The sequence below is a fragment of the Meleagris gallopavo genome, chromosome 11 (genome assembly GCF_000146605.3).
Source record: "Meleagris gallopavo isolate NT-WF06-2002-E0010 breed Aviagen turkey brand Nicholas breeding stock chromosome 11, Turkey_5.1, whole genome shotgun sequence".
NCBI lineage: Eukaryota > Metazoa > Chordata > Aves > Galliformes > Phasianidae > Meleagris > Meleagris gallopavo.
In genome coordinates, this window is record NC_015021.2 from 14,543,522 (window position 1) to 14,563,647 (window position 20,126).

The 20,126-nt window shown below is 51.9% G+C and overlaps 2 protein-coding genes and 3 non-coding genes across 6 annotated transcripts; 1 reads left to right on the top strand and 4 right to left on the bottom strand.

Annotated features, from left to right (window-relative positions):
• The first annotated feature begins 2,159 nt into the window (after window positions 1–2,159).
• B3GNT7 (UDP-GlcNAc:betaGal beta-1,3-N-acetylglucosaminyltransferase 7) lies at window positions 2,160–10,909 on the top strand. 2 transcript variants are annotated; one of them, XM_010716796.3, is made up of 2 exons: window positions 2,160–2,273; window positions 9,530–10,909. In XM_010716796.3, exon 2 carries the CDS (start codon window positions 9,603–9,605, stop codon window positions 10,734–10,736), a length of 1,134 nt encoding a protein of 377 aa, XP_010715098.1. In that variant the 5' UTR covers window positions 2,160–2,273; window positions 9,530–9,602; the 3' UTR covers window positions 10,737–10,909. The 2 variants fall into 2 exon arrangements, with proteins under 2 accessions (XP_010715098.1, XP_003209185.1); XM_003209137.3 differs by lacking the exon at window positions 2,160–2,273 and adding an exon at window positions 7,276–7,362.
• Window positions 10,910–13,118: 2,209 nt separating this feature from the next.
• On the bottom strand, window positions 13,119–20,112 carry NCL (nucleolin). The gene is given in 15 exon segments (XM_010716797.3): window positions 13,119–13,602; window positions 13,796–14,022; window positions 14,460–14,586; window positions 15,110–15,261; window positions 15,362–15,497; window positions 15,858–15,991; window positions 16,121–16,247; window positions 16,663–16,799; window positions 17,172–17,307; window positions 17,563–17,607; window positions 17,610–17,645; window positions 17,852–18,031; window positions 18,439–18,591; window positions 18,885–19,170; window positions 19,914–20,112. Coding segments are annotated over 15 exon segments (2,052 nt in total). The 5' UTR covers window positions 20,007–20,112; the 3' UTR covers window positions 13,119–13,519.
• On the bottom strand, window positions 14,155–14,294 carry LOC116217073. The gene has a single exon (XR_004161000.1). It is a non-coding gene; the product is annotated as a small nucleolar RNA SNORA75 (small nucleolar RNA).
• On the bottom strand, window positions 14,892–14,968 carry LOC116217064. The gene has a single exon (XR_004160991.1). It is a non-coding gene; the product is annotated as a small nucleolar RNA SNORD20 (small nucleolar RNA).
• LOC116217075 lies at window positions 17,378–17,446 on the bottom strand. Its single transcript, XR_004161002.1, has one exon. It is a non-coding gene; the product is annotated as a small nucleolar RNA SNORD82 (small nucleolar RNA).
• Window positions 20,113–20,126: the final 14 nt, after the last annotated feature.

The window sequence follows — 20,126 nt, forward strand, 5'->3', positions numbered from 1 at the left end:
GGCAGAGAGCAAGGCTTAGCCACACCTAAGCTGCGTGATCTTACACCTTTCTGGTAAGAGTCATGTGTCGATCTGTGGAATCCAGTCTGAAAAAGAGAAATCCAGATCTCCCATTGCCCAGAGCTGTGGGTGCCCCATCCCTGTTGGTGCCCAAGGCCAGGTTGGATAGGCCCTGGGCAGCCTGAGCTGCTGGAGGCAATCAGCCCACAGCAGGAGGTGGGGATGGGTGGGCTTTAAGGTCCCTTCCAAACATAAGCTGTTCTATGATTCTGCAATCCAGGCTGTAACTCTCATTATGTTCATTATTTGCTGCCGTGATAAACACAAACTGTCTTCAGCCGAGCTCAGCTTCCCCCAAGCAGTTGTGAGAACACAGCACTCTCCTCATGGGGTGCAGGGGGTGGCTCAGCCCCTCATGGAAAGCTGCTTGTTCCAATTCGGGTGCCTAAAATATTGTTTTTCATAAGAATTTACCTCCTACTGCAGTGCCTCGTACAGATCTGGCCTGGTTTTCTGGAGAGCATCTGTGTTGTTTCCTGCCTACTTCCCTCCCTCCCTTGAAATTTTGTTTTGTTTGGGGCTTTTTTGGCATTACTTCTTCCTATGATGGGAATTATTCTGCAGGGCTGGACTGCGTGCTCTGTGGCACAGGAAAGGCACTCACTGCACAGCAGTACAGACCCGACCCCACCGGCAGAGGTTTTCCATCTCCAGCCGGAATTATGCAGGAATCTCCTTCCTTTTGTGCTGGGGCTGATTGCGATCTCTCATTACCTTTCCCTTCTGACTTGTGACGCCAGTGCTTTATGCAGAACAGTTGAGTAAAGAGACCAGTTTGGGGCAGGTCTGCTGATTGAGCGAGATCGATATTCATGCAGCCAGGGATGAGGTCTCTGTGCCTCGTTAGGCACCATTCCATCCACCCACCACCCCTGGGCAGTGGGGATGGAGCAGTGGGGCTGGAGCGTGGCAATGTATTGTGCCTTTTTTTTATGATGCCCACTCTTGCCTTGAGCACAGCAATAGATCGTAGGCTGCCTTATCTGAGTGACGTGGTTTGGTGCTGCTGCTTGGCACGGGCACTGCCCAGTGTTCCTGTCAGTGACCTTCCTCTGGGCTGTGCGTGTGGTTTGTGCTGGGAATATTCTGTCCCAGCTGGAAAATCAGCTCCTGGGGAAGCGTGTCCTTGCTGGGGCTTGTTGAGATGATGGGAGGGGGTGTGATTGGCACAGAGGTGTGGGTGCAAACCTGCTCGTTGCGTACCACAGGAGCTGGTAGAGGCTGTGTGCACCCCGTTACTCAGCACGGAGCAGTTACAGAGAGAGGAAAAGGGCTTTTCTTCCATGCCTTCCCATAGCTGCCATAGGACAGGCACTGCCCCAAGCATGCTGCTGGCACCAGCACTCTGTGCCCTGGGCAGGGGGGAAGCACAGCCGAGCTCACGTAATGCAGGGCTGTGTGGGAGCTGCCTTCAGCCAGCTCTGTTACCCAATGCTGTTTTGATGCACGGATTCCCTCGGAGCAACTCGGATTGAATTGACTTGTGCACCTCTGATTTCTGTTTGGCTCTTAACCAGGGGGAGATGAGTGCTATCAGTTTGGTGCACTGATGGGGAATGCCATTGGGGTTGTTCATGGCCACCGTGGAAGAGTGGGGAATAGAAACTTCACCACACCCATTTCCAGCCCTCTGCGGACATCACAGCATTGAGAAATACCTCTGTGCCCTGGTGCGGGGCACTCGTCTGAAATGCAAACAGAGCAGCACAGAGCAGTGGAGCCGTGTCTCCCTCTTATCTCTACTTTTAACTCCTTCCACCCTGAGGCAGTTCTGCACCTGCCTGGGGCTGGGAATGCCAAAGCTCAGCATGAGGCTACTCCTGGCTCCTGCTGGGGCTGAGCATGGGGCTGGGAAGCAGGCAAGGTTTGCTCCCACATCCAACAAAGACATAAGGAAATTGCAACGCGTGTGAGCCAGCACCCACATAACCCTGCCTCGTGCATGGGCTGTTACCCGGGATCTGACTTTTCCTCCACATCCATCAGTGTGACCCATGCCACAGATCGGGGCAGCAAACCCAGCACAGCATTTCCTTTTGTTCCAATAAATGCTGATAAGAAGCTGCAGAGTGGGAGCACACTTTGATTTCTCCCTGCGAAGAGTGGCAGCCAGCAGCAGCTCCCAGAGCCGCACCTGTTTCGCTGGGGTTCCTGCCGTGATGCTGAAGGTCGTTTCCAGCCTCAGCCATCCCGATTTGCACAACGACCATCCGGTAAGGTTCTGCAGCAGGAAGGTGGGAGTGGTTGAAGCAGGTTGGAGCTGTCCGGCGTCATACAAAACCTCCGTAAATACATTCTTCTGCCTCTCCCCTCCCTCCTCACGTATACCCATTGATTTCCAGATTATGCTAAAAATAGTCTCTATTTCCTGGCTGTGAAACTTGTCCCTGAGCGGTGCATCTGTACCGATCCCAGGGTGTAGGGGAGCAGTGGGAGTGCTCCCGTGAGGTTGGGATGCCATGGGCTCTCTGCTGGCCAGGGGGATGCTGTGCCACCTTCCCCCATTCCCAAACCCTCTCTAAAACACAGCTGGGCTTTGTTGTGGCCATTTTGTTGGAGATTGGGGCTGAAGAGGCACTTGAAACCCAGCAGCACCCAAGGGGAGGGCAGCCCCGTGCACCTCAGGCCTTCAGACAGCAAATTCCTCTCCAAATTCCTCCCTTGGAGATTGTGAGATCGCTCGCTCTGCTTCCCCAGGGGGAGCACCTGCATGTGTGTGTGTACAGCTCCACTTTGGGGTGCACTGCACATAATACCCACGGGCACACATCCCCCTGCAGCAGTGGGACTCGGTGCTGCCCACTCCCAGATCCGTTCTGCACATGGGTTTCCCGGGTTTCCCAGGGCTGTAGGCGGAGGGGCGGCTCATTGAGCCCCCCCCAAATGCAGGAACAGAGATGCTGCTCTCATCCCTCTCAGAGCCCTTCTGCTAGGAGAACAGGGCAGAGCCAGGGATTGTCCCGCTAGCAGCTCGGGATCCTTTTCCTTCTCAAACACATCTATTTATTTTTCTTTGGAGTATTTTTCTGGATGTTGCCCAAAGGCACCGGGCTGGCCAAGCCTTCCCACCACCCTCCTGCACCCGCACTCAGTCCTGAAAGCCGCTCTCTTTGCATAGCACTGATGTTCTGCTCTTGGATGGAAGCCCGGAGCCGTCCCCACGCCTGGGAAGAGCCGGGGGGCTCAGTGGGAGCACGGCCCCAAGGCCGGGAAGAGTGGGGCAGTGTTTGGGGCCGAGCGCTCTGAAAGGGCTCAGTGTGTGAGCTCGGTGAGTCAGCGGCGGTGGGAGCCAGCGGGCAGGGAGTGCTGCTGCAGGAGGACATGAATATGATGAGTGTGGAGGGCAGGCAGCGCGGCCGTGGCTGAGAGCTCACTGCTGGAGGGGCTGCGCTTCACCTGGAAAATCAAACTGATGAATAATGGCTTCTGGGTGCTCGGGTCCTGGGTGAGAGCCCAGTGGGATGATGAAAGGGTTTTCTGCTCTGAAGGTCGAGGTCAGTCTCATAAACCAAAGTCGGGCTGGAAGTGGCACGTGCTGTTGCAGTTTTGGCTGTGTGAGCGCATGCGGAAGCCAAAGTGTGTCCAGGAGGCGAGGAGAGGCCACTCGGCTTGAGCTCCCCATGGCCCCTGTGGACACAGAGGGTGTGCGTGGAGAGTGCTCCAGCAGCTTGGAACTGGGTGTGAATGGGAAAGGTATCCTAGGAGGATGTGCTGCTTTATGGGGCTTTGGTTGACAGAGCTCATATTGAACTTTGCTGAAAAGTCACGCAAATCTATTTCCTCCTGACGTAACTGCCTGCAGCCACATACGTGGGGTTGGGCAGAAAAGACATACCAGGGGTTGGCAGCTGCCCAGCCACCCCAATGTGTGATGTTCCAGGCCCCATCCTTCCGCCACACCTTGGTTTTATTGCTCGAAGGGGCTCTATCCTGCAGGAATGTGCTCTGCTGGTACTGCTGGCTGCTGACGTGTCTTGCCACCTCAGTTGCCATGCTGTCCTTTGTATCAGGCTCTCCATCCCTCTGTCCTTCCCCATCTCTCCCAAGCTCTGTGCAGGTGCTGCTCCAGGCTCCCACCATACGGCAGTGCCCCCCAAGCTCTGTGCTTTCTGTCCTGCACTGGGGTGAAGCAAGCTGAAAACACCACAGGGAGCTTAGCCAAGGACCCATGGGAGCCGTTGGTTCATCCCCCACCCCTGGCGCAGGGGTTGGGTTGGTGGGGTCCGGAGCATCCCTTGGGCAGGGTTGGGGCTGTGGCTGCAGCCCTGTTGTGATCCATGGATGCATTAGCTCAGTGGCCACCGCAGCCCACAGCATGACTTCACTGTCGGGTGCACATCCCAGCATGGAAACCAAACCTCAGGAATGCAGCTGGGTGTGCCGGCGCTGCGCTCCTCGCCCAGGGCTAAGGCATGGCAGAGAGCCCCCCGGACCAGCAAAGTGCAGTACCCCTCCAAAGAGCTGCAGCTGAGCACAGTTTTTGGGAGGAGATGCCCGGGAGCACTAAAAAGCCTGATGGAAAGTTGCAGCAAACCGCTTGGCTCTGGGCTGTGCTGGAGCCTGAAAGCAGCAGGGCTGCTGGGAGGGGAAACTGAGGCACTTCCAGTACACCCCCCTGGCAGGGATGAGCCACGGCTGCTGGTAGAGAACCACGTGGCAATTGGGAGCTGCCCACTCCCAGCAGCCGCAGCTCACCCCATTGCTCAGGGAGGGAAACTATTTCCCCCCCCCCCTCCCCGCCACCAGCCATGGTTTCCCCGTGAGCAGCAAGCCAAGCAGCAGCTAGAAAACACATAAAAGGCTGCAGAGGGCTCGTGGCAGTCCCAGCTGGATCCAGCTGTGGGCTTAAAGCAACAGCACTGCTACAGCGAGAGAAGCGGTAGTCACAGGGGCACACCTCCAGCAGGGATGGGCTTCAGTGGGAGACGGGGCTCCTGGCTTTGTTGTGTCACCTCCCCAGCTCTGTGCCACTGCAGGGGCAACGCAATGTGGGCTTTGGTGCAGAGACCCTGAAGAAGTGAGGGGTTCATTTTCCTTTTCTCGCCTGTTTTGGGAAGAAATCATGCAAATCCCAGGGTTGGGTGCCCAGTGGGGCAGAAAAACCTCCCTGGTCCCTCCCCGTGACCCAAAGTGTTACTGGGATGCTGTGCGTCGGGCTGAGCCCAGGGCCCCGCTCTGGTCATTGAAGGGCTGGGGCTCATCTGGGCTCCCTCAGGTTTCACCCTTCTGCAGGAAACCTGGCTCCACAGAATGGGTGGGGGCACTGGGAGGAGATGGGCTGGATTTTGGGTGTGTTCTTGGTTGGCAGAAAGGGAAGAAAGCAGAAAAAGAAGGAAGAAACCCCCAAATTGAAAATCCCACAGCAGGAGCAATGAGTTGGCTTTTCCCAGTGACACAGAACCCAACGTGCCAGTGGGAAAGCACTGGCTGGGTCAGCATGCCACAGGGAGGTCTGTGGGGATTGCATATACATTATAAAAAAAGGCTCAAGTCCTAAAGTAAAAAAAGATTTAAGAAAAAAAAAAAAGAGAGAATTTAATTTAATCCAAGTCTGCTTGGAGAGAAAACTGTGTGGTTTGCAGGGGAACATCGAAACGAAACACTTTGGCTTCATCCCACTCCTCTCCCTTTCCCTTTGCTCAAAACGATGTCATGCAGATCCAAAGCAATGCCCTATAGCCCCAAAGTGATGCCCTATAGCCTCACAACCCCACAGCACCTTGCCCCCTCCCTACCACCCATCCCCACTGTCCGCCAGTCACTACATTGGGTGTTGCTGACATGGGACAAGGGGCACAACCCGAGCACAGAGCTGAGCTGCAGAGGGTCTGTGACCCCCAAGCGCTGTTGGAGAAGATGCACAACACCCATTTTCACCTCTTTGGGTTTTGCTTTCGGCAGAGGGGTTCTGGCTGCTCGGGTAGAACCAGTTTTCTGGGCCAGGAGGTGAGGGAGTGCGGGAGGCAGTGAGGTGTGCGGAGGAGGGAAAAATAAGAAAAACACTTTGGGTTTGCTTTGCTTCTTCCTTTTGCAGGGTGAAATGATCTTATAAAAGGAGATGGTGAAAATGTGGCATTTTGTCCCAACCCATCCCAATCAGTGATGAAGCAGATGTCAAAATCGCAGCTTCATTTTGAGATTCAGCCTTGAAAACAGGAACTGGAGGCATCGGGAATGCGTAGGACAGTAGGTTTCTGTCATTAGCAGCACCAGACCTGGCACTAATTGGGTGTTTAATTACCATTGGCAGTAAAGCCTCACACACCCCGCCCAACCCCAGCCTGCACTTGGCACTGCACATCCCACAGGGGTGCCCGAGGCACAGTGGGGACATGGGGAGCCCCGGCACTGTCCCGTATCAGCAGCCCTGCAGTGTCCCCTGGGGCTCTGCCCGGCTCTCTGCCAGCTGTCTGCCATCCCCCCGGTGTGGTGCTGCTGCCCTTGTCCCCACTGTGGTCCCGGAGCTGCGATGTGAGGGGATGGTCTCTGTATCTTCAGGGCATTGCCTTTGGCACCCCTTTGGGGCTGTTGATGAAGGAGAGTCCCCAGTGGGTTCTGCTCTTTGCTGTGAGCCCCTCTTTGCAGTAGGATGGGCTCGAACTTCTTGGCATCCCCATCCTACGTGGCAGGCGTGAGGCCAAGCACTGCATCTCACTCCAACCGGGCGGATGCTCAGCTCCCTGATACCCGTGTGCCCCACATCCCAGCCTTCCCCAGGGTCACGGCACAGACTGTCCTATGGGCATTGGGAACGGCCAGGGAAGGAGCAGAGGGACACGTGGTGCTGGGCGGTGTGTGGGGTGCTGTTGGGCAGGGATCCCCGGGGAGCTGCTGGGTGGGACAGCTGCACGCTGGAATGAAGGGAGAGTTGGGTCTGGGGATGGGGGGCGAGTTGGGTCTGCTTTCTCCTCACACTGCAGGACCTGGAGGTTTTCTGGAGCCGTTCGAGCGGAGAGGCCAGTGTGGGTCCCCCGGGAGGAGGATGGGGGCTTTGGGAAGGGGTTGAGGTGTCTCCGTGGAGCAGGAGGGGAAACAGCCCCAAAGATTTCCTGCGGGGTCCCCAGTCCGGCTCCGGGGACGGAAAGGCGGCGGCGGGGGGTGGGCAGAGGGGCAGGGCAAGAGTTAAGCTACCTGCCGGGCCGTCCCCCTTGGCTCCACCTCGTTGAGAGGGGGAGGGGGAAAAAGGGGGAAAAAAGGGAAAAAAAAGTTAAGGAAAAAAATAAAAAAATCAAAACCGGGGAAAGAGGAAAAGGAAGAGGGCAGAGCGCACGGACCGCGTCCCGCTCCCAGCATGTTCCAGTGGTGAGTGGCGGAGGGGGGAAAAGGGTGGCGGCTGTCCCACGTCCCCACGTCCCAGAGGGTCGCTCCGTGCCGGGACACAGCCGGAAGGCTCAGTTCTCTGCATCCTCTCGCAGAGCTCGCACCGAGGGGACGCGTCGGTGGCACCGCGGGTTGGGGATGGAGAGTCGGGGTACGGAGTTGGGGGGACGGAGGGTGGAGAACAACGGGTCTGGGATCCGTTCGGCTGCGTTTGGAGGGCTTCGGGGTTTCTCCACCCGACTGCGGTGCTTCGGCCGTTGGCAGCGCCAACAGAAGGGCTCTGTGCTGCTGCCGCTGCCCCTTCGCCTCTAATTGAGGGGCCGGGAAAAGCCAAACAGAGCGATCCTCGGGTGGTTAAAAGGGTTTTCATGCGGCTCAACAGTGGCAGTGTGCCCCGACGGGGAGTGAGGACGGAGAGCCCCGAGCGCTCGGGGTCCGCAGCTTCGCCGCCCATAGGGCGACCTCCCCACCTCCCGGTCTGACCGCACACCGCTGCGGCCAAATCACAGCGATGCTTTGAGCTTTTCTTGGGGGAGAAAAGGCAAAATTGGAAGAGTGCATTCAATGCCCTCAGTGTGCCCTCGATGGCACCGACACCGGTGGGGCCGGTTGGGGCCAGTGAGAGCCCGACCAGGACGGCTGGCGGTGCCCAGGGACACGGTGATGGTGCTGGGGATGTGGTGTGGATATGAGCTGGGCTCTGGGGCTGGGCACAGCAATTCCTGTGCCATGGTGGACCCCAAATGCTGCCTCGCCATCGCCTTTGGCATTAGTGGGTGTGGGGTCTTGGGAGAGCAGGATGGGGTCTTGACCCCATAACGTGATTCCCACCTCAGGAAACCTACGGGCAGAAGGGCTGGAGGTCAGGAAAGCCCAGTGTATGGTTGTTAATCCTTGGCCCTCTGAAATGCTGGGTTTGGAGTGGGAATCGCCCATGGTTGTGGCTCAGGGTTCACACGTCCCCATCGCTTTCCCAGACCAGGATCAGTGCAGTGGGGTTACTGTGAGGGAAGCCCAGGTGCTGTGGGGCAGGTGATGGGGAGAGGTTCTGACCCTGCGGTCCTAACGGGGTTAAGCTGCTGCCACGTTGGAAGCAAAGGGTTTCTGAGAACAACCTTCGAGTGGGGATCACAGAGGGTTAAAGGCAGTGGGATGGAATTGGGGCTGCTCCCTCATCAGTCTCAGGTGAGTGCCCGCATATAAAACCAAATGGGAGCTCTCCATTTGCTGGTAATTGCTCATTTCCATGCATGCCCTCAAAGTCTCCAATAGCATTCATGCTTTTCTCATATAAATATGAGGCTGAAAATGTTCCTTGTGCTGAAGGGCAAAACCAGAGCCAGGAGCCCCCAGATCCCAGTTTGAGGTTCCTCATTTCATAGTCCTTATTGCCACCTGTGAGTGTCACCTGTCCCATGGGGGTGTGACAGTGGTGATGATGAGCTGTTTGAGGCTGTAGTACACTAGGGCAGGGAATTTTGCGAATTTATTACAGATTACTCCAGGTAAAGCAATATATACTTCAGTGTAGGTACATCATATGCTCACCTATGTATGTAGTTGTCTATATAGCAGTTTTGAAGTGTTCCTGATACAGGAGTGGGGCTAGAGGACATCACAGCTCTATGCTGCTGGATCCCCGTGAGGTCAGGGCTGGCCGGGGATCCCACACTGCCTTTGCTTTGGGCACATTCCTGCAGTGCACACTCACAGCTGTGGCCAGCTCCTGGTTTCCTGCCCCACTCTTGCTATTTTCTTTGTTCTGTTCTTACCAAGGATGTACTGGGCTCCCAGCTGCAAACCTTAAGGATGTTTCTGCAGGTTCCTAGGCAGCCTATTGGTATTTTTCCACCACCATTGGGCTGCTCGGATGATCCCTAATGCGGTGCCGTCCCCAGCCCTGGGGCACCCAAGGGCAGAGGAAATTGGTGCAGCAGAGCCAGCTGGGGGGCAGCCAGGTGCCCGGGGCACAAACCTGCCTGGCTTTGGTGTACGTGGGGCAGTAGCTGGGGGGGTTATTGGGTGCGGCAGCAATCACTGGGTCTCTTTTGGGCTGCAGGGTTTGTGGCTTCCCATGATGTCCCCCAGTTCCTTCAGATGAGCCTCCCACCGCCGTTTTTCTCTTCTTACTCCCATCTCATCCCTGTAGGAGGAAGACCATCTACAAAACAGTCTGTCTGTCCTTCCTGCTGGTGATCACGGTGACAGTGCTGCAGCGGGGAATGGCCCCCAGCCAGTTCCTGCAGGGCCAGCAGCAGAAGGAACTACCTACCCCGGAGCCCCTAAAAACACAGAAGAGAGACAACGCCTTCTCCATCACCAGCACCTTCTGGAAAAGCAAAAAGGAAAAAGCTCCAGGCAAGGAAGAGGAGGGAGGCATGACAGAGAGGCAGGTGAAATCATGGGACATCACCACTACCAACTGCTCGGCCAACCAGAACTTGAGCAAGGTGGACTGGTTCAAAGGGCTGGAGCCCAACTTCCAGCAGTTCCTGCTCTACCGGCACTGCCGCTACTTCCCCATGCTGATCAACCACCCCGAGAAGTGCAGCGAGGACGTCTATCTGCTCATCGTGGTCAAGTCCATCATCACGCAGCACGACCGCCGGGAGGCCATCCGGAGGACGTGGGGCAAAGAGAAGGAAGTAGAGGGCAAGAAGATCAGGACGCTCTTCCTATTGGGCACGGCCTCCAAGGAGGAGGAGAGAGCCAACTACCAGAAGCTGCTGGATTACGAGAACCACATCTATGGGGACATCTTGCAGTGGGATTTCCTGGACAGCTTCTTCAATCTCACGCTCAAAGAGGTCCACTTCTTGAAGTGGTTGAACATCTACTGCGACAACGTCCGCTTCATCTTCAAAGGTGACGACGACGTATTTGTGAGTCCCGACAACATCCTGGAGTTCCTGGAGGACAAGAAGGAGGGAGAGGACGTCTTTGTGGGGGATGTCCTCTACAAAGCCAGGCCGATCCGGAAGAAGGAGAACAAGTACTACATCCCCAGTGCTCTCTACAACAAAAGCATCTACCCGCCCTACGCGGGTGGTGGAGGCTTCGTCATGGATGGACCGTTGGCCAAGAGGCTGCACAAGGCCTCGGAGACGTTGGAGCTGTACCCCATTGACGATGTCTTCCTAGGGATGTGCTTGGAGGTCCTCAAGGTTTCGCCCGTTGGGCACGAGGGCTTCAAAACGTTTGGCATCGTGAAGAACAAGAACAGCAAGATGAATAAGGAGCCGTGTTTTTTCCGGAGTATGTTAGTGGTTCATAAACTGTTGCCTCCAGATCTGATCCAAATGTGGGACTTGGTGCACAGTAACTTGACGTGCTCAAGAAAACTCAATGTCCTTTAGCTCATTCTCTCAGGAGAGCTGGGACTGAGTGGGGACATAACAAGTGGGACGCAACGAGCCTCTGCCTGTGGCATGGGCAAGGCTTGTGATGGTGGTTGTTCCTGTACTGTAATGTGGTTCGCCTATCTCCAGCTGGGTTGGGGGTTGCTGAAAATGAAGAAAGAAAAAAAAGAGAAAAAAAATTCCTAGCACAAAGTGGGAAGGGAGAGGAGAGAAAGAGAGGTCTGTGCCCTGCAATAGGTACCACCTCCAGGTGGGGCTGGGGGAGTCAGGAGGGGATTTGTGCTGGATGTTTAGGGTCTGGCTACCCAGGAAAGCTGCTCCAAGGGGGTCAGTGGTCTACGTGCACATGAACACTGCTCAGAAGCAAAGGGGATTGTATTTGTACCTGAAACACCTCCTCCGTGGTGTGTCATCTGGGGGACACAGGGTGGGCACACCCTGCCATCGCCAAGTGCAGCGTTGCACACCCAGGTGTCCCTGCGTGCTGTGGATGTACACAGCCACATCCACAGCCCTGAACACACACGTGTGTGTCCTTGCTCTCTTCTCTCTCTCTCCCCTTCTCTGGTGCCAGACATTGAAAGGAAAAAATTTCTACTACCTCAAAGGTCCCCCTGTGCAGTGCCTTTTTTTTTTCCCCCTCCTTTTCTTAATGTGTTTTGGAAAAGTGCCTGTTTCATTCACTCCAAGTCTGTATGTTCCTCAGGTTAGAAAACAAACAAGAAGGGGTGTACAGCAGCCAAAGGAGGCACTGTGGTGCCAAGCCACACCACTTCTCCTCTGTAAATGTCCTTCGTCTGCTGGGATGAGCTGCAGATTTGAAGGGAAAAAAGAGAAAGAGCCCATTTGTGCCCCGGGCTTGGCTATTGGTGGCGGCGCTGGGGGCTAAATGATGATGTTTGGTGATGTTCCATTTATGGTGACATTGATTTATGATGCGTCCAAAGGAGCCACAAGCCTGGGTACCTGCAGGGCCCGAGGGCACCGCTGGGCATGGGGCTCGCTGCTGTTCACCTGGGTTCACCTGGGGCACTTCCTGAGGTGACAGCTCTGTCATTCCTGTGGGGTACAGCTGTGTGCTCATCCCATCCCTGGGACGGGGCACAGAGCAGCGCGCAGAGATCTGTCAGTGCTGCTCTTCACCTGGAGGGAAACAGAAACCGCGTAGATTCCGTGAATATTTCAGCTTCAGAAATAAAGGTTAAAAGAAGAAAGGGTTCAAAGAAAGAAAGAAAGAAACCAAGCCCTCACTTCGTATCATTGCTAGCAGATTTCTGCCGGCCGGGACAGCCCGGATGGTTGGGAACAAAACGCGGTCACGGGCCACGGTGGTTAAAGGCACAGCCTTAGCTGGGCTGGAGGGGAGAGAAATAAAGCCGTGCGAGGTCCCCCCGTCCCCGCCCTCCCGTCGGGCAGCCGCAGCCCGGTGCTGCTCTGCTGCTGCCCCCTGCTGTCCGCCCCGCCGCCGCGCTCCGACCATTTGCCGCCGGGCCGGCGCGCAGACTCCGAAATAAAATGGCTGATGGCAGCGGGGCGAGCGGTGCTGCACGCAGACCTACGGAAATGGGATTTTCTACGCTCTGCCGCGCTGCTCCAGCCGCCAAACGCCGCTTCTTTCTGCGTACGCTCGGTGCTCACGTGGAATGCTATACGTGAAGGGAAACGCTGCGCTCCCGTAGGAGACTCCGTTCTGGGAATGCGGCAGTAGGAGCGCAGGCAGCAGGGGCTACGCGCGCCCTGTTACCACTAGAGGGGAAGGTGAGTGCCGAGCTGGGAAGATGCCTGGAGTGGCACAGGGTTGGGCTGCAGCTGAGAGCCAGAGCAGCTTTCAGCAGGACCGACAGCTGCAGCCATAGAAGCCTTTGACTGCCAGCTTTGCCCTGCTGTCACCATCACTGCCTGCGTTTGAAAGGGCAGCAGCTGCCCTCCTGCCTTCTGTACCGGCATGCTGCATCACTCAAAGGCAGCATTGTGCCCCACCAACAGCAGCAGGACAGGAGCCAAGGCCCTGGGCAAGACAAGAGATCAGGGCTGTGCCAAAGGAAGAGAGGTGCAGGAGCTGGCCCATGTCCAGAGCAATGTTTGTGACAGGCAACAGTTACTTCCCCTACTGTGCTTCAAGATATTGCCTCAACTCAAGGACAACAGGAGACAAGGCCAGTAGCAGTTTTGGATGAAATAAAACACACCAGCCTTACTGTCACTCTAAAAGAGGGTAAGAGTAGTACTTCCTTCCTTGTGTAAAGCATAGCCCCTGTAGAGTGGAAGAGCAGACCAAAGCCAAAGGATGCTGCCTGCACCGATCAGAGTGACCTTAAAGCAGGAAGCCTACAGCCAGATTTTGTCACAGCCCTTGTTGTAGTGGCACATAAAACACGAACCAGTTCAGGTCCTTTAATCTGTCCAAGACAGGGTGCTGAAGCACAAATGATAAAACATTCTGCATTTTTACAGCAAAAAAATGCTACAGAAGTTTATAGGAAAAAAAATATTTTTGTACATGGGTAAAACATTATAAATTCAGGACAACTCACAGACAAGGGTAAATTCCCACAGCTATCGCTCATTTCTGTTAAAAAGTTCACTTGAATATGCAAGCAGTCAAAATAGCTTGCTTTTCTTCCTTGAAATGAAAATTCTTTCTTCCAAGTGGCTCACAGTACTCCTTTGCACCTTGGAATGTCCTCCGAAGGCTCCACCAAGATAAAAGGAGAATAAAAACCCCTGGAGTCCTTTCAGATAGTCTCAGAGATCAAGAGAAGGGAAAGGAAAAGGGAAGTTTATTCAAACTTGATCTTCTTCCCTTGTGGCTTGTGATCTCCACCTCCTCCTCTGCCTCCTCGGAAGCCACCTCCTCCTCTACCTATAAAAAGAGAATGTATCAGGAAACAAAGATGCACAGGTCCCCCTACAGTCACCACTACCTTTCCAAAGCCCTCCCTGGTACAGGACAGAAAATAAATTCACACCCAGCACTCTATGGTGAGAACACACTGTAACTCCAAGAACAGCTTCAGCTGATTTCTGACTACAGGCCTTAGAAGAAGGTTACTTACCTCCAAACCCTCTGCCACCACCTCTGCCTCCAAATCCACCTCTTCCTCCTCGGCCTCCTCTGCCACCACGACCACCAAATCCACCACCAAATCCACCACCACGCTGAAATTCACCCTTTGGTTTGGCAAAATCAAGGATCACTTTGTTTCCATCTATCTCTCCATCCTCCATAGCCTCTTTAGCTGCTTTGGCATCTTCTGGGGAGCTGAAGTCCACAAACCCAAACCTAGGCAGTGGATTAAGAGAAAGACAGTCAAGCTCCAGGCAATCCACCAACTGTAGCACCACCTACTGGCACTTGATAGCAATTCCTTAGGTAACAGTGACATATAAGCCAACAGACTGATCTGGAACTGTTACTTGTAGACCAGTAAGTGGCTAATCACAACTGATGCGACCACCTTGTGAGGGTGCCACTACTGAGCTGTTAATGTCCTTCTCGTGCGAATCCATAGGCTGCCACGGGTTTGTAGGCAGGAAGGAGCTCATTGAGAAGTGAGCATGCCCAACCAGAGCTACATGCCTACCCTCCTCGAGTTCCACACCTAGAAGACATCTCCTGTCTTCTAAGAATCACCTACATAAGCCTTAGAGACACCCTGCACCACTCAGGTATTTTTCTCCTGCAGGAACTGAAGTAACCCCAGATCATGCTTAACATACCCTTTAGAAGATCCAGTGTCTCTATCTGTGACTATTCTAGCACTTATAGAGCCTTCAAATGATTCTCTTAACGTCTCCTCCGTTGTGTCCTCAGAAAGGCCTCTGACAAACAATGTTTTGCTTTGTTCTGTGGAAAGAACATTCAGAGATCACAGTCTGAGCAAAGCTACCATCAACTCCTCAATACCACATTCAGCCTGCATTACTGACTCCAACAACAGCTCCCAGAGCTTTTTCTTTTAAAGGAGGCTGAGGCACCCAAAGGTAGATGACCTTGAAAACTCTCAGAACTGCAAACAGAACCTTACATCCAAGTGCCTCCAAATGGACCCACTCGGTACCATCAAATTCATTCCCCTCTACACACTTTTATCCTCCCGTAAATACTACAATTGAGTATCAGTACAGATACTAGCAGGGTAACAGACACTGCTGGATCAGCACTTGACTATCTAGAGGACTTTAGAAATCGTTTCATCAGCATTTCAGATAATCAGTCATCATATCCAGCATATCCACTCATGTCTTTCACAGTTGTTTGCTGTTCTGTTGTGTTTTTGTTTTTTTGTTTGTTGTTTTTTTAAAGCAGACAGAACTTTGCATGGAATTGCACTCTTACAAGATCAAATAATCAGGCATGGAACACTTACGGTTAAATCCTCCTCTTGCATTCATGTTCCCTTTCTGCCATGATGGTGAACTGAATTCCAGCCTGATTGCTCTACCTTCAATTTCTGTGTTGTTACAGGAATTCAATGCCTCTTTAGCATCCTCGGCTGTGGGAAATTCTACAAATGCATACCTATTTGGAAGAGGAAGATTTCAGTCAGCTTGGGGGGCACAGCACATCAGCAGAGGCAAGGCATTCACAATGCCAACTGAGGACTCAGTTATGAACATACCCTTTAGGCCTGCCCTGGTTGTTTTGTGGCATCTTGATGGAAGTAGCTTTTTTAAACAGTTCCTGGAGAGTTTCTTCTGAGGCAGCATACGACAGGTTGTTCACAATCAGCGTCTTTGACTCCCTCTCTCCACCTCCTAGAAAGGAAACAATGATTTAAGTCCAAGCTTACAGAGGGAAAGGTCTCTACCTCTGGGCACAAAGTCCCCTCCTAAGGAGATGGTAGTTGCTGCACCCCCTTCCCACTTGGAGGTGAGGCACAAAGCCAAGAACAATACTGTTCTGGTCACCTGAACTAGCTGCCCTTTTTTTGTCAGAAACATGCAGGAGAGACCTGCAGTGCATGCCATTTGGAGTACAAGTAAGGCAAAAGTCTCCTGCCCATTATCTTACAGCTTTGCTGCAGTGCTTCAAGTCATTCTGTCCCTAGCAAGCTTCTAACACAAGCAGAGCTAAGTCGTGCCCTCTGCATGCACACTATTAATCTGAATACATACCTTTCTGATTTTCTTGTTGGCTCTTCTCACCGGTGTAGTCAATGACCATAGCACGACCATCAACCTCTGTGCCTTGTTTCTCCTCCAGTGCTTTTTCTGCCTCAGCTTCTGTTTTGAATTCAATATAAGCCATCCTGCAACAAAGAAAGTGACAGTCATTCCTGTAAGGAGGCATCGGCTTAAGTTCACAATTGAAGGGGATGCTGCCTAAACTCATCAAAATGCAGTAACAGCAAACACCTAATAGTTTCTCAGCTACACACCCTTTGCTGCTCCCTTCCTTGTTAAGTACTAGTCGGACTTCTAGAGCATTTTCAAATACATTTTTCATTTCCTCTTCAGTTACACGGTAGGGCAGATTCTTCACAAACAGTGTTCTAGCATCTCTCTCTGCAAAGAGGAAAGAAAAGTTCTCAGCACCTGCACCATATCCCTTCTCAACAAGCAGACAGACCAAATTCACGCAGCAGAAAAAAAACCTGAACAGTACACATTTGTGGTCCCGAAAGCAGAAAAGGCAAGAGCAAAAATTAATTAGGTTATCACTATGTTGTTTCCCTAAGCACTAAATTCTGAATACAGCTCCTAAAGGTTAGGACAGGACCACACTTCCTTCTCATACACTTACTATGTACTACTTCCTTCCAACTCAGTTTTTCAAATTTGCAAGTCAGAATTTGCACATCCATTTTCCCTTTTACACAGAGATCAAACCAGGGAAATGTCTTTTAAGAGCAGCACAGCAGCCATCAGTAATGCCATCCACCTTTCTTTGATGTGCAGATAACTCAGAATTGAGTCATACCTTTCTTATTTTCTTTAAGACTTTCTTTGCTCTTTGCTTTTTCCAGTTTGATTTCCAAACCCATCAGCTTCTTTCCATTCAGTTGAAGAGCTTTATCCATATCTTCAGCAGATAAGAAGTCCACATAGCCAAACCGCCTGAAAGAAGAGCAGCTTCACTGTTTAAGCTGATCTATTTCTAATAACAATGCATACAGAAAGAAGAACAGAGGACTATGGTCAAGCTAAAGTGTCGATAAAAACACAGGCAGGCCAGCACAGAGAACTAGCAGTAGAGAACAGCAGCTGTGTACTGAAGTGGCAGCTCTCCCTTTGGGGATTAGTACGCATCTCAAGTACACCACCACTATCAGCACTACATGCTTCCTGGTCCCTCTTCCAGCTTCCATTTGCTATCAAACCATCATCCCAGCACCCCAAGGGGAATCAGCATCAGAACACTTACAGCCACCCCAATGAATTGCTGCCAAGTCAAAGAAAGAAACGGCAAAATTCCACAGAGGAACTTACTTGGAAGAACCAATTCTGACTTCTGAGACTTGGAGATTTTTCTTGCCAAAGAATTCTTTGATGGCAGTTTTCAGTTCTTCGTAGTCCTTGGTGGGGGTCAAGTTTTTCATAAAGAGTGAGAAAGCTGAAGCAGGTGCTTTGAATGAAAAGACATTTGAATGTAAGGCAAATGAAGAGAGGTGGAATTTAGACTATCAACAGCATTAGCACATCAGTTTTGCTCAGAACTGACATCACATTTCAGTATTAAGTCCCTTATAATCATCATTTGTGCTGAGGAAAAAAAAAAAAACACCACTGAACACCCATAGCCCCTTCACCATTACATACACGCCTCACCCAGCAGTCCAACAACTTAAATGAGCATCACTTATGACCCCTCATCACTTACTTTCTGTTTTCTTTTTCTTGGCCTCTGGTGCACTCTTATTGGCCATTTCTTTTTCCTTTTTCCAGGTGCTTCCTTGACAGGTTCTGCGGTTAGGGAACAAGAAACAACACTGAAATAGATGAACAGATCAACAGCTTCTTCTGTGCTGTATCGATACAGGACTATTAAAATCTACACTGCTCACACAAAAGGCCTGCATTACAACTCTTCAGTCCTAAAGACTATAACACAAATTTTTTGTTTGGACACTTTTTTGGCTATTATGGAAAACTATGCTATATAAACTCACTTTCATCCTCACTTTCCTCCTCCTCCTCCTCATCTTCTTCTTCATCTTCCTCATTTTCATCCTCATCTTCTTCATCTTCCTCATCTTCAGACTCTGCCTTGGCTTTAGCTGGTGCAGCCTTTGCTGGAGTAGGTTTCTTCACAGGAACAGGTGTTGTGTCCATGGCCTCATCTTCAGACTCTGCAACAGGTTGAGCGCGAGACTTCAGAAGCATTCCAGATTAAACCACTTTTGAGTCTAAAAAACACTCAGCTCCACAGTTTTGTATTCCTCATGAAGCTTGTATGTTCTCAGGAAGAGTTTTGTAATGTTTCAGTGTACTGCCTGTTTACCAGCTTTTACTGCACTAACATCTCTAAAAGTTTTCTTTTTCCCCAACAGTAGAAAAATAAACACTCCTGCTATATCTAACAGACACTGGTAGCCAGCTAAAGGCAGCTGGGCGCTAAATGAACACAGACACACTGCATTGCTCCCACTGACCCATGGTGGTACCCTCCACTGAGCTCCCTGGAAGTGACCAACCCTTTAACAACTATATTTTCCAAAATTTTTAAGTTTCTCTAAATCCTTTATGGACCACATACCGTCATCCTCCTCGTCCTCCTCATCCTCCTCCTCATCTTCCTCATCCTCAGATTCTTGTTTCGCTGGCACAACTGCAGGCTTTTTGGCTGGTACAGCTGCTGCGGACTTTTTGGCTGCAGGCTTCACAGGCATTGCTGGTTCCTCTTCCTCATCTACCACAACAGTACAATAAGCCTTTATCCATAGCACTCAGTGTTCAAACTCTGCCAAGCATTTTGTTTCATTAAAGAAAACTCAAAAGGTGTGGCACACACTTTAAGTAACACAGCTGCAATATGGAAAGCTCTCCAACGTTTACCAAACACCCAACTTCCCTCCCTCACTGCCCTTCTGAGAATTGCATTTTCCTGTACTGTCAATTTTACAAGTAATCAATTTCACCTACAAGACTGAACCAACTTTGGTCAACTCTCAAAGACAGAAATGAGTTCCAAGAATAACCTACCAGATTCCTCTTCTTCATCCTCATCTTCCTCGTCAACTTCCTCATCATCTTCATCTTCCTCCTCGCTCTCTTGCTTCTTGGCATTCTTGCCATTTTTTGCTCCTTTGCCTAAGACAGCAGCCTTTTTGGGTGATGGAGCAACAGCCTTTTTCGCTGGAGTAGCCACAGCCTTCTTGGCTGGTGTCACTGCCTTTTTTGCAGGAGTAGCAGCCTTCTTTGCAGGGGTAGCAGCCTTCTTGGCTGGTGTAACTGCTGTTTTTTGTTGTTTCTTTGGAGGGACCATCATCTGAAAGAGATTTATTGAGTGTGAGACTAGTGCTGCCCCTGATGAGATATCAAATTAATGAAAGTGACCCCTCAGTGACATTATGCCTTGACAGCCATTTAGAACTCTGCAGAGCTCATGAAGATGGCATTTCAGGAGCTGCAGCAAGCACGTAACTAGCTCTTTACACCAAATTCACTGAGATCTTTGCTCTTCCTGTGGCACTGCTGCACCTATTCTGCCTATTCAATTAATTCAGTTAAAGCACTAATAACATCTACAATCTAAAACTTATTTTTCCAACACTAATTTTTGCTTTTTATCTTATTTGCCTATTCTGTTGAATTACTATAGCTCGAAAACGGCTTTTAACAGGTTAACAGCAAAGCATCCTGCAACTGTCTGCTCCAATCCCAACAATCCTTCCTGCAACAGGAACCAGCACCTTGAAGTTTCCACTCCTGTGCAATTTAGGCGGGCAATAAATCACTTACTGCTGGTGAATTAACTGTTCACTCACTCTCTGCTACTCAGACCAGCTTTAAGATCCCCACAGTTCTTCCAAAGCCAGGAAGCGTGGCTTGAGCTGCTCAGCCAGTTCTTCCCTCACTGCTTTCCCCTTATGCAGTCCAGTTCATCCTTCAGCCACGACAAACAGCCCCCCCAAGATGTTTACCAGCATGGTTTCCACACCACATCCCCCCATAATTCCCAGCCACTTCTGAAGCTCGTGGCTGCACGTGCTCCATCTCCACATGGCTCACCTCTTCCCCGCTGCTTTCCTCTAAGTCGGAGGACTCTTCCTCTTCACTTTCCTCGACCTTTTTGGGGGGAGGCGCCATTTTTTTCTGCTTCATTTGATTCTTGGGAGTCTGCGGGAGAGAACGGACCGTGAGAATGCGGTGCGGTATCACTAAAAGCAACGGGCGCGCCGCGGGGCGGACAATCACCCCAACCACGTGGCGGCCCAACCCGCC